The sequence below is a fragment of the Mya arenaria genome, chromosome 8 (genome assembly GCF_026914265.1).
Source record: "Mya arenaria isolate MELC-2E11 chromosome 8, ASM2691426v1".
Lineage (NCBI taxonomy): Eukaryota > Metazoa > Mollusca > Bivalvia > Myida > Myidae > Mya > Mya arenaria.
In genome coordinates, this window is record NC_069129.1 from 7,745,927 (window position 1) to 7,759,513 (window position 13,587).

The following is a 13,587-nucleotide window of genomic DNA, read 5'->3' on the forward strand; positions in this document are numbered from 1 at the left end:
ATGAATTATTTTTATTATTGCCTATCATGAAATATTTTTCTAAGGCCTAAAAAAAAAATACATTTGGTTCGGGTTACCCGACCCTACCTACGGAATAGGCGCCGACCCTAACGTTTTTATAGTCAGTTTGAAAAAAAAAATGAAAAACTAAAAAAAAAAAAAAAAAAAAAAAATAAAAAAAAGCCTACCTACCCTACCTATTTTTGAAAAGGATGTAACCCTAACCAAACAATTTTTTTTTTAGGCCTAACTGTCTATCATAAATATTATCATATTTTAGGATAGAAAATAAGATTTTTTTTTAATATTTCTTATTGTCTATCATTAAAAATATTTCTTACTGTCTATCATGAATTATTTTTATTATTGTCTATCATGAAATATTTTTCTGTCTATCATAAATTTTAATACATATATTTAATTTAAAATATTTCTTATAGTCTATCATGAAATTTTTTCTTACTGTCTATCATGAATTATTTTCATTATTATCTATCATGAAATATTTTTCTTACTATCTATCATAAATTTTAATAAATATATTTAATGATAGACAATACGAAAAAAAAAATATACATAGTTACAGTAAGGCCACTACTTTTATATAAATTGGTTTACAAAACCGGCGGGTCTAATTTTCTGAAAAGTACAAAAAAAAAAAAAAATGAATTTCACTTTTTTTTTCAAAATTATTTTCCTGACCGTATTGATTTTGGTGCGAAACGAAAGAAAAACGAACAGATAAGAGTACGAATGCAGTAAATCTCGACTGGTTTGTTGTTCCGTAGCCGTATTCGCCAAATTATAGTGATAGCATGTGAGCCAGTCAACTGTTATGGCAGCGCCGTTGGCAATGGTGGAATTGACGATAGCAGTCATTCTTTGTATGATATAATTAATTAAAACATGCAGAAATTGTTAAAATAACAATAGCAAAAAAATGGCAAATTTAACAGCCGACACAAACAATAACTGTGATTGTTGTTATTTTCCGCCAATTTAGGTCATGAAAATATTGTTGTTTATAGATAAAAAATAAGTGTCAGCGGCTGCCATCGAATTAGTAGACACAAATATCTGTAAATTATGTGTGAGAAAAACATTTTATAACATGTTATGGTTAAATATCAAATAACAGTGCACTAAGTGTGAGTGGTTAAATCGAAAGTAAAATTTCTAAGTCGACACCGGTGACCTAGTTTCACAAGTTCGGTCGATGGTGTTTATGTATTTTAAATCACAGAATGGTTTGGAAATACTTGTCATATAGTCAATGTTAAGCTTGTGTTTATTCTAGATTACATGTTTATTTATGTTTGGGTTAATAGTAGAGTTAAAACAATGAAAGAGTTGAACACATGTGTCAATGACATTTACTAATGCCGGGAGTTGTATGCAAAACATTTAGATAAAACAACACTGAAAACTATTTTAAATAAGTCCATTTCAATTTGTAATGAACTTGATATTTCACTATGAATGAGATTTGTTGTTTTAACCAAGGAATACTCTTTAAAATGCAAAATAAACAAGCATGAAGCATAGATGCTCTGTGAACGTATGTATACACAAAATGGCGGAGTTGGGAGAAGATGAAAATATCCGATACATAATTATGGATTTCTCTGTCAGTTTACTATAATTGGTACATAAAGTTAAGTCACATGCTAGATTTATTATTTTGCTATGTGATTTTTATGTACTGATGTGCTAATTTGCTGCAATGATTTGAATTTGAAATGGATTTGGTGAACATCCCATGGTAGATATCCCGGTCCGAAAATATTCGGACTTAGCATGGATCGGGTTACACACAACTAGGACCCCGCATGGTAAGGGTTATTAAAACTCAAATCTAGGTGTAGTTTGGTTTTTAGTTGTTCAGGAATTGTGTTCACAATATTAAAGTTCAAATGTCTTCATAAAATGTTATTTCCTTATTTACAAAATTGGTAATTATTTCACTTTAGGCCTAAAAAAAAAATATGTCTGTTTCCTGTAACCCGACCGACCGTAATTTTTTACCGCCGACCGCAATTTTTTTATGCCCCAAAATTTGAAAAGTCAGATTTTTAGCGATCTCTGGCCTATGATGACAACGATAATTTAAATATTTTGGTAGTGTCCGAATCGTTGCATAGTTACAAACGTTTCCGGTTTGGCAAGTTGAAACAATGGCAAAAACCTTAATGGCTGTGACATTAAACTGCAGGGCTTTAAATTGACCCGAGCTCCCGGGTTTTGACGCACAGGAATCGTAAATGACCCGAAATCAACGCATCATCCATTTGTAATATGCATCAGTTTTGACACGGGATATTTCGGTGTGAGAGTCGGTATCATCTGAAAGGAGCCTCAATGCATGATCTGAATGTTTGTTTAACCCGCAAGAGCAATTTACACCCGAAGTGACAAGTGATTATCGATCTGGAATCTGATCGGTAACCTTGTCAATTAGCAGCACTCAAACTCAATGACGTAATATTAACTCCGCCCATTATGCAAATTAACGGATACCTTCCGCTTTTTCGCTAAATGCAATGGTTTTGAAAAACAACAATGCTAGGATATATTTTGTTCATTTATTTTAAGGTTTTTTTTATTATATCTCCAGTTAATTAAAAAATATTCTTATAAGTTTTTAATGAGTTAACAGAAAAATAAACATTTTTCATACCACATGGTCTAAAAAGCACGGAAAACAGGTGCACGCTAACTTCCTGTCAATTTTAATGAAAGTGAAAGGAGAACTACGTAGATCGTTGTCAGTGTTATAGTTTAGTTCTATCACGGACCTGGTTTATAGGTCCGTGGTTCTATAACAAAACTGTTATAGTTTTGCCATTTATGAAAAATACGATGTTGCAATACTGGCAATAGGAACGTTAAATGTTTTTGTTTACTTCCGGAAAAAAAGATAAACCTGAAAGTGAAAGTTAAAGTAAGAAAGATGTCGTTGCAACTAAACAATCGCTGGTGCATATTGGAATTTGACAAGGATGCACTGGATTACATAACGAAGATGCATTAACTAAATAATATGTTCGTCAGAGTCAGAACATATTTTACCAAGTTTTGACTCTGGGAATGTTTTAACCCCCGTAGTCCAGTCAAGTCCAGAAAAGGAAAAAAACAACAAGGTATTCTATTGAAAGTTACATTGATTATTGTGCTTGAGATTTTTACAGAATGAACTGTGGATCTAATACAGCAGATCTTTTTAAAACACTGAAAATTGTTAAAAAAAAATAAGTTGTGGAAACTATTTAAGGTACTGTACGTGTACTAGTTTTGCTGTTTTACTGTTTAAAAAAGAAAATGGTATTACTTTTTATTAGTCAGTCTAAGCTTTTTTGATACTGATTCTAGTCTATTTAAACATATTCCAGTCCAATCTGTTATTTTACACTGTTCGCTGTCGAGTCAGCAGGTAAGGTTTAAGTGTCCAAGCAGTGAACAGCGTAGACCATGGGTCTACACTGGTCCCAAAGATCTGTACAATTCTGACAGCCTCTAAGAGTTAAATGGTTTAGTCATTGATTCTAGTCATTTATCAATCGAAGTATTGATTTATATAAAATTATGTTTTGTGGAGATTCTTGCCTGTTCTTGTTGTAACAGCATTTTATTTTATAATAGTTGTCTTGTACATTTAATTGTAATACAACTTGATATTATTACACAGTCTATCTTAAAATAGTCTGTGCAATAATATCATGTTTTATTATTAGAAAATGTATTCATTTTGAAAGTTTTGTTTAAAACATTTGCCAAAAATAAATTGTCTAAATGTTCTTTGCTTCACTCTTTCACTGGGTTATATTTGCAAAGTCTAAAGATGAACTGCTTCCCTGGTGAACATACTGACAATGCTCAAAATTGCACATAATGTTGCCACCGCTGGGAGTCGAACCCATGGCTTGCCCTTCAACAGGATGCATTCTACGAATGAAATACATGTACCATGGCTAAAAATAACTGATAAACAATGCTGTTTCTTTGTCTAGCTTCACCTATATATAGAGGTGAAAAAATCACTTAGTCTTGATTTATTACAATGATGATGTATTTTATGTTTTGATGGCTGTCAAGCTAGCAGTTTTAGCTTATAAGTGGCAGAAAGATTGAATCTATATATCACACTGAATTCTTATTAAAATAATTCACCTGAAATAAACTTGAATTTGGATCATTCTGACATTAAAAAAAAAAAAAAGAAAGAAAAAAAAAAAATCCCTACCTACCGACCCATCTTTTTTTCAGCATGTTACAGGAAACAGACATATTTTTTTTTTAGGCCTTATTGACATTTTCCAATATTGAAATAACTGAAACAATGTTTAGAAAATGTAATGTATTTTAATACAGTGCAATTTTTGTGTATTTTAATGTGTAAAATGCGCCTTCTCTTTGTTTTGTTTTTATTTAATATTGGTCAGTTTTTAAGTGTTCTGCATTCACTTTTGCTTTAGCATACCCTTAAAGCTAAACAAATGTCTTGCTGAGTGATATTCAATGTATCTTTGATAAAAAGTGTAGTTAATTACATGTAAACATGTTTTATAGTCAATTTCATTGATGTTTTATATGCACAGTATGTTAGATTTAAACTGTGTCTTTAATTAGAACTTTGAAACTTTGAGTGTATTAAAACATGCATTAATAGCAGTTTAGAATTTAAAATGTCAAGTAAATGATATAAATGTTCAATGTTTTTATGTTGTTCTCTGATTTTCACCCTTTAAGAGTATGTTTTGTGACTTTTTTCCTTTTTTTTTTTCTTTTTTTTCGACCACCCGGTGGACATTTTTTCCAAAAATTCTTGTAAGCCAAAAAATAAAAAAGGAGTGGCCTAACGCAAAAATCATGATAGACTGTAAGAAACTTACTACTTGTGTTTTCATGTAATTATAGGACAAATAAGAAAAATATGAATAATTCTTATTGTCTATCATAAATTTTAAAAAACATATTTTACGATAGATAATAAGAAAAAATCTGGATAAACAGCTAAAGTTCAACATTTTAAGAATAATATTTTACGATAGACAAGAGGAACAAATCTATACTGCGTTGATCATGATAGATAATATGACAAATAAGACCACTATTTTATGCTTCAACTACAAAATTTTCATAATTTGTTTTCAAGATGGACACAAAAAATATATTTCCCCTCTGTTGACTCTCGTCTATAAACTCGAAGTTAGAGCAATATTAAAACCATTACCAAGATTTCCAAATCCTTTAGGCAAAGACCATGACACAAAACGAGTTGTCGTTTCAATTTCATGTGTTCGAATCGCATCCAGAGCCTCCAATAAACTTTTTTGCATGGTCGCCGCCATGTTGTATCACCTTAAACGACCAATTTACGGTAGTCGAGCTACTTTACATTATATTAATAATTGTGATGCCCAATAAGAGGTCGTATAATAATCTGAGATAGACAATTAAACAAACAACTTTCAACAAGAATAAAAACGCCGACAGACGCTTGACTCTTGAGCGCTTGAGGGTGCTAATACCCGGTATCCGGTTCCCGGTATTGCCCGGTATCCGATATTACTTTCCAGGCGTAAATGCAGGGCTAGGTGGTACCTGGATATTATCAGATATTGTGAAGTTTTAATTATGATTTTTTTCTTTTTTGCATCTGTTCAGTTGATTGTTCTTTTAATAATGTCATAAGTCTTATGATAGCCCCAGTAAAACATTTCTAGAAATAATGCATCGAGTTCATCTTCAATCCTGCAAACGTCTTCTTGGTCAAAATGATTTCATATACAGACATTAAGGAAAGCTTATCTCTGAAATATTATAAGTATATGGGTTTTATTAAATGGAGTGTGAAACGTTCATGGGTCAGTGATGATAAGTAATTGAAAAAGGTTTATAGCCTGCTGAAACATGATATAGAACAATATAATAGGAAACCATTTTTGTGCTCATTAATTAAAGATTTTCCTTGTAGTGTAAAATAATATGTTTAATGCTCCTTATTATTGTTTGTTTCAAATCCTAGGTTGCTATGATACATAGGCGGTGAATCTCTAGAAAATGTATATTGATATACGCAACATGACAACCTCAGTCCAAAAGTCCACATAGTCAAGTGCTGTCAGTTTCAATCCTTGACTATACACATGCTTTGTAACCTTATACGTTCGTCCATCACGACCGTTTATGGTCTTAAGCTATTTGATGGGCATTATAGCATTTTCAAAATAATATTGAATGTCTGATCGAATATAGCCTTTGTTCTAAGCCCGCAGATTTAAATATTGAAGTACGTTCAGAGGTAAGACACATCTACATACAATATTTAACATGCTTACTGACAACCCTACAATAAATATAGCATTTTATAGGCTGAGCACCCTTTTTGGTATGCAGGACTTAAAATGAGTTTGCGGTACACAGGAGAACGGTGTGCGGTAAGTAAAATCTTAAAGGCCTAGTTTAAGGAATGTTTGGCATGATAAACCTCTGCTGTGCATCTCCTGCTAATTGCACTAGTGTCACAGTAGGGGCCAATTTCCTGTATATTCGTTTATTGGCTTAGGGCCATTTAGGGTCAACTTCCATAATAAAAAACCCAAAGCTACACGGTAGGATACTCAGATCAGAGATCTGATAAGAGGGATCAAGGCAATTAGATTAAGATACACAGAGGTTGTGTACTGTACACAGATTGGGGGGGGGGGGGGGTCATATAGAAGGCTTAAACTAGGCCTTTAAGTAAATATATGAACTGTTCGGAACATATTTGTATCCTCAAATTAGTAAAATAATGATTGTTAACGCAGAATTGAGAAAGATATTATTTTAGAGTATTCGATACATAAGGGGGAATGAGAACACAATCATTACACTAAATTGTATTCCGTTTGTGTTTTAAATAAATCATGTTTCAAACGGAACAGACTGTTTTATTTCAATAAATGACACATCTTTTGAAATTGTCATATTAATATAAAAAATTGATACTAAATGAATAAATATTAAAAAGAAATTCATATCTTTATTGCTTATGTCAAATACATAGCTTTGCGTCGCCTTTTTTAATAAACCGACCAATGGTACCTCTTTGACGGCGATAATTGTGTTGGCATAAGCGGTTTTCCGGGTGATAATGGCAAAACAAATGCTTTAATCATATCATTAACTTAGACAAATATTTTTGACCACTGTTGACAACCTTATTTTCAAATAACATTTTTTAATGAATTTCCTCGGTCATTTCCGTCCTGGTTGCTCGGTCATTTCCGTCCTGGAACTATTTTCCCATGATTCCTTTTCCCGGTTTTTGAGTGGATTCTGCCCTAAAATGCTGAACTATTCTATCTGTCTTTTTTATTCAATACCACTTAGAGCCGTTTTGTTTTCATGTTCATTTTTCAAGTTTAAGGAAAATCCGTTTTTGTAAACACCAACTTGCTATTTAAGTGTAATTACCTCACCATTTCTGTTTCATTTAATACAATCGACCAATTATAAAAAAATGCGTTATACAATTTAAATAAAAAAACATAATTCTTAAGCGTGTTTGTATTTCTTAAGCATGGGGATCTTGAGGAATGGTGTCATTGTTTTGGTCGTTACATGTATAGAAGGTAGGTATACATTTATAATATAATTATAATATTCCGGCACCAATTCCTCTAAAAATCTTAAGCGTAAACAAGATCAGGAGTAATTAGGTATCTTATTTCATTCAGTCAAATTACTTAATATGATGTAAAGTAGTTTATCGTGATAATCATAAAAAATAAATTCCTTTAAAAGCTGCACTCTCACAGATTGACCGATTTGACACTTATTTATTTATTTTTTGTTTCAGAAACAGCTGATTTTGGCATATTTACCAGAGTTTGATTGAGAGTTGAGTTTCTTAAAACATTTCGACAAACCTTTTCACAATACGGCCTGATGGAGCACTGTCAAAACATTATTTTGGAAACAGGTTTGTCAAAGTGTTTGATGAAACTCATAACTTTATCAAACTTCGGTAATACAATGAAGGCGGGGCTATTTAAGCGGCATAGACTGCCCTTTGTTTCATTTAAAATGGTGTAGTAAAGTAAAATATATTTTTTATTTAAGTCTTTATTTTCAGCAAAATATTGCCTTCCGACGTAGCATATATGACGTAATTTATCACGTGGTATATACACACTGATACTTGTTGTGTCTTCTTCAACCAAAGAATGGTTATGATTGCAGAACGAATCGGCAGCACAATGTTATTTGTCTACTCTCTAAAACTATATTTAATTCGAGAGTAAGTTTTCCTATCGTCGTAAATCTTAAAGGTGACAGGAAAATTACTGGAGTGGAGTTTAAATTAAATCATCTATATCATCGAATTATTGATCGATGTAAACAAACGCGTGATTTAACAGGTATTTTGTTTTATAATCTATAATTCTAATATTATCAAAATATATAAACAACAGCAAATATGTTATTTTTAAAATAAAACAGTAAAATCAGGTCTCATTCTTCCAATAAATTCTTGCATATTTAAAGAATACAACAATTTTTTTTTAACTCAATACAGGGGCCATATTCAAAAAGCATACTAGTAAAAAAATTCAACTCAGTGAAAATATGTTTCTTTTAAGCTTAAACTAACAATGTCTTTGCAAGAGATAGTGGTCTAAATTATAAATGCCTATGAATAAATCTGGTTAAATAAGAGTGTTTTTAAAGCTGCACTCTCACAGATTGAATGTGATGGCAACTTTTTTATTTTTTGTCTTAGAACGAGCCAATTTATGCGAAAATGCATGAAAACCAGTGATATAAGACTGCTGACAAAAAATCAGATCGCAGATTTTCATATTTAAGTCTGAAAATTGATGTTTTATGCATTTTTCTTAAACCGTTAGTAAATTTGCTTTAAATGATTCGCTGTTAATCATTCGTAATATTTTACAAACTTGAATTTTTTTTACTAAGAAGCTTAAATAATTTGGCTCCTGGTAGCTGAGAGAATAGTATCACAATTAAAATATTGTAACAACCTGGCTGAATATATGCAATCGAAAAAACAATAGCAAAATATTTATGTAAATAAGACAATCTTTTACATGCAAATATTAAACTGCAAAATTTACACTTTTAAGCAAAATATCACAATTACTGGTAAAAAAACAATAGAAACAATAGAACAGATGCTATCGTAATGTACAAAGAGATAATGTTATTGCGGACATTTAAACTTCCAAAATATAATCATGTAGTTATTTTGAGCAAACTATTAAAAATATGCGTTTTCAGTAAAGTTTGAGCAAATATTTAAATCGCAAATTTGAGACATTAAAATTATTTGCCTCACTAAAAGAAGTTTTTAATATTATGTCTTTTGAAAGTGCCTTCTAATAAAAAATGTAAATCAGATCTCAACATAATTTTATAAGTCATCAAACCAAATCACAAATTATGGAAGAGTATATTGTACCTACAGATCATGTAATGATGTAGTCATGTTTACTTATTTTTATGACCACTGGCAAGATATAACACAGCATGTCGCAATAATTATGTCAACTTGTTCACTTATTAAAAGGACAAGACACCAGATGATACCATTGCAAGAAAAAAATCGTTTTTGCGTACTTTTCCAATTCGAAATTTACTGAGTACCAGTAAAAACCAGTAAATTTTAAAATAGCTTTGGTAAATGTATCTGCACTAATTATGTGACTTTCACATGCTTTATATACTCACTATTAACTGGGAAACCATTGTGTGCTATTTTAAACAGGTAAATTCAGCTGAGAAAGTGACAAAATATTCATTTAATCATGTAAAGTGATTAAAATCGGTTTCATACTAGTTTTTATTAGCATTTCTAGCCTTGTTTAGAGGAAATACTGTATTTGCTGATTTTGGGACCATCTGGTGTCTGGTTTTAACTAGATAAATCAACATAATTATTGTGACATGCCATGTTATTACTGGCAAGTCAACATAAAACAAGTCACATGACTACATGATCGCAACGTCCGTATATACGATATACTACACCACACACAAATGTCACGCGGCGGAATCCTCAAATAAAAACACAGAAAAATAACCTATTATGTAAAAGTATAAGGACTAAATAAAAAGTTGAGTATCACATAAATAAGAGTTATATTAATTCTAATTCAAATTCTAAGCTATGAAGTAAATCATCAGACAAGATATAACTGTTATCTAGTTTAATCTATGTATATATTTGTATGAGACTATTTTCACACCCAACACGAATAAAAAAAATAAAAGAAAATTTTTAAAGATAAAAAAAAACAATGTTTGAAACATACTGCTAAATATAGTTCCAATTACCCCGGTACCTATACAACAAAATTACTCTGTTAGACCATTAAACTAAATGTATAACAACATAACAGCAACATTTCACGCATGAATAAACCATGTTCTATTTTTAAAAAGGTAATCCATTCCTTGACTGTTGTAAGAGCAATTCTAAAACAATGATATCACAGATTTATACAACAATAACATATAAATTAATGAAAAGGCGCTCGAAAACAGACTTGCCTTCCATTAAGTAAAATAAAATATGTTGCGGGTTTCACATACTGTAGGTAATTAATTATAATATTATTTTCTTCTTTTTTCACATGTGAACAAATCTTGCTGAAATTTGTGAGATCATTTTTTTAAATTCAAAGGTTATTTGAAAGGGAATTTTGTGATGTAATTTTTGAATCACTAAATGTTTTTTAAACTTTCAGGATATCTCGAAATAAGGTTTTTTGACCTGAAGTAATTGCATTTATTTGTAAAAGAATCTTTCAACCTATCAAAACATTGGAATTTTAATAGAAATAGCCATATCAACATTATTATTTTACTTTAAATCAGATGTTCAAAAATTATGAAAATTTCTATGTTGCCAGAAACTACAACATTTATTATCTAAAAATCCTTATGCAACAGCCCGAAATACATATTTACTCTGAATTTCACTGAAAAATACCGAAAAAAAACCTAAAGTGGTTGTACAGTATGTAAAGCACAATACATTCAAGTAAAACACACATAGTCACAACATACCCAATTATATACACTATAACTGACCATATACCATTATATACAATTAATGAATTTGTAATTTGTTCAAATCATTGTTAAAAATAAATAAATAAATAAATAAATAAATAAATAAATTGGAAACGTTATCTTCATTCAGATCATTTTGCAGAGTCACAATGCATTCTTAAAACTCTTTTCAACAATAAAACTTGTTAACACAGAATTTATCACAGATTAACAACACATAAATAGTACATAAAAAACACATTACAATTGATAAATGCCACCACTACTCTGACTGCCATTAAACATATTAAGATTTAGTAAAATATTACTGAGATTAGTAAAGGATTTGGAGCAAAGCTTTCATGTAAATACATGTGTATAAATGTATTTGTTTTAGATATAACTGTAAATGACACTTTAAACAAATGGTCATTACATAACTGTCCTGGATAATTTTAAATAGTGATAAAGAACTTTTGATTTTGTATCTTTCAGTAATTAAATACCTTACAGTTAAAAATGAACCTGAAAAATTAAACAAATATAATGCTCAATAAGAAAACGACCCTATACTAATAATTATCACAGTAAGGTATATTTTGATTTATAATATGAAAAGTATATGTTAAATGATGGATTAAGGATTGGACATTGGCGGTACATGTTAGCACAACCCTTATGCTTAGGGCCAATCCTTTTTATACAAAGGTTACAAAGATGTTAAATGAGGAGTAACACAAAAATTGGATATAAATATAAAAAAAAATGCATTGATAATTTTTTTTTTTTCATTCTGAGAATAATCAGAATTTTTCTTCACTTTTCGGAAGTGACTCTAAAGCAAACCCTAAAAGAAGGTGCTTTAAAATGCTGGCAGGTGGCCGCTTTCTAGGATGTTTTTAAACATATTTTTTTTCAAATAATAATGGCTGAACAAGCACATATCAATACAAGCATGTAAATAGAATTACAACAGTTATTTTAGCGCCCCGGTAGCAGGGCGTCTGTTTTTCAAAATCTGCATCACCAGAGCGCTTGAAAATTATATTGCCCTAAGATCAAACTCCCGGGGTGCTTGTATTTTCGTGCGTGAAAAATTTCCAATAGCGAGAAAAAAGTCCGCTATGATAGTTATTATAATGCTTTAATATCACAGGAATAAATGTCAATATATATGCGTACTTTCTTGTGCACTATTTTATAATGTGTTTGGCGTATGAATACATGTTTACAAATAAAAACTCCCCTTATGTTAAATGATGTGTTTGGCGTATGAAAACATGTTCTTGAAAGGGAAAAAAATCCCAATTAGAAACATAGCAGTCAGGTAAAGAAATAATAGGTGTAAAATATGACAGACAAAATATAATAGTGAATGTGACAATAAATTCTATAAAATATTATAAAAGTGTTTGATTTTTTTTTTGAGTATTCAAATATGCAGATATGAGCTATTTAGCTCCCTGTAAAAGATGTTTCTACCCTGATTATAAAAAAAATATTATAAAACTCTCATTGCAAGCAAATACAAAAAATGTGTAGGTTTAATCTATATAGATAAACAGCATATTGATAAATAGTGTTCAAAGTCATGATTTGTCTTTTGGCCCAGCCTCTATTTAATTCAGCCGATTCACCTGATTAAAGTCAATAACAGCTGACTGCTGATTAATTTAAATAAACATACGACGAATTTGAAAAAGCGGCATACCATTAAACAAAATAAAATTTTGAACACTAAATTTTATCAATAAATTCAGGATTAAATTTACAGAAAAAATGTGACATAAATAATTCATTACTTTTTAATGTGCAAACATTTTATAATAAAATGCACAAATATATTTAATACTTTTAACACAGTGCATGTCTCTTTTGTGAAGTACATCATTATATCATCAATTAATTCAAAATGAAAAAGAAAGAAACAGCAGTTTTTATGGTGATGAGACTATTGTCTTTCCTATTGAAACAACAGTTTTAAATATGTATGTTGTGTATGTGCTTCATATACAATCATAAACAAGGCTGTTTTCCAAAGTTGGTATTATTACGCAATGTTATTATCTGCCTTATTTTCTTTTATAATTAATCAGAAATACATTAAAGTTGAATTATATTTAGATTCCCTTTAAAATAAAATGACCTTGACCAAACTCATGTTATGCTACACTAAATGTTGGTTGTATCTGGTTTCTACTGTTCGGTCGTCTGTATGAGTCGTCCATAAGGTCGCTGGCGTTCAGTGTCCGGTTGATGGGCCGCTTGTCTTCGTCTTTAGCTAGGGTCCGATCCTGAAAATATATTTTAATAATTAAACAAGAAACACCGCAATTCGACGAAACCAGGTTGGCAATGATTGACAGAAGAACTTCAGCCTGTGTCTGTTTATCTATGTTTGGTAACAGTGACCTTGACCTTCACCCTAGGGACCCCAAATCCAATCCCATGAAAGGTACCTATAAACTCTTTCTATAGACCAAGTTTGGTCAAGATATGTCATCCCTAACTAAAGTTATTCAGTTT

General features: G+C 30.7%; 1 protein-coding gene across 1 annotated transcript in view; it reads right to left on the bottom strand.

The window, feature by feature from the left end:
* Positions 1 to 8,124: 8,124 nt before the first annotated feature.
* Positions 8,125 to 13,587, bottom strand: part of LOC128244826 (ADAM 17-like protease) — a 52,778-nt gene continuing 47,315 nt past the window's right edge. Inside the window, exon 22 of the mRNA XM_052962918.1 lies at positions 8,125 to 13,355. Coding sequence (XP_052818878.1) covers positions 13,224 to 13,355 — 132 coding nt within the window. The 3' untranslated portion in view covers positions 8,125 to 13,223. The remainder of the gene's footprint in view (positions 13,356 to 13,587) is intronic.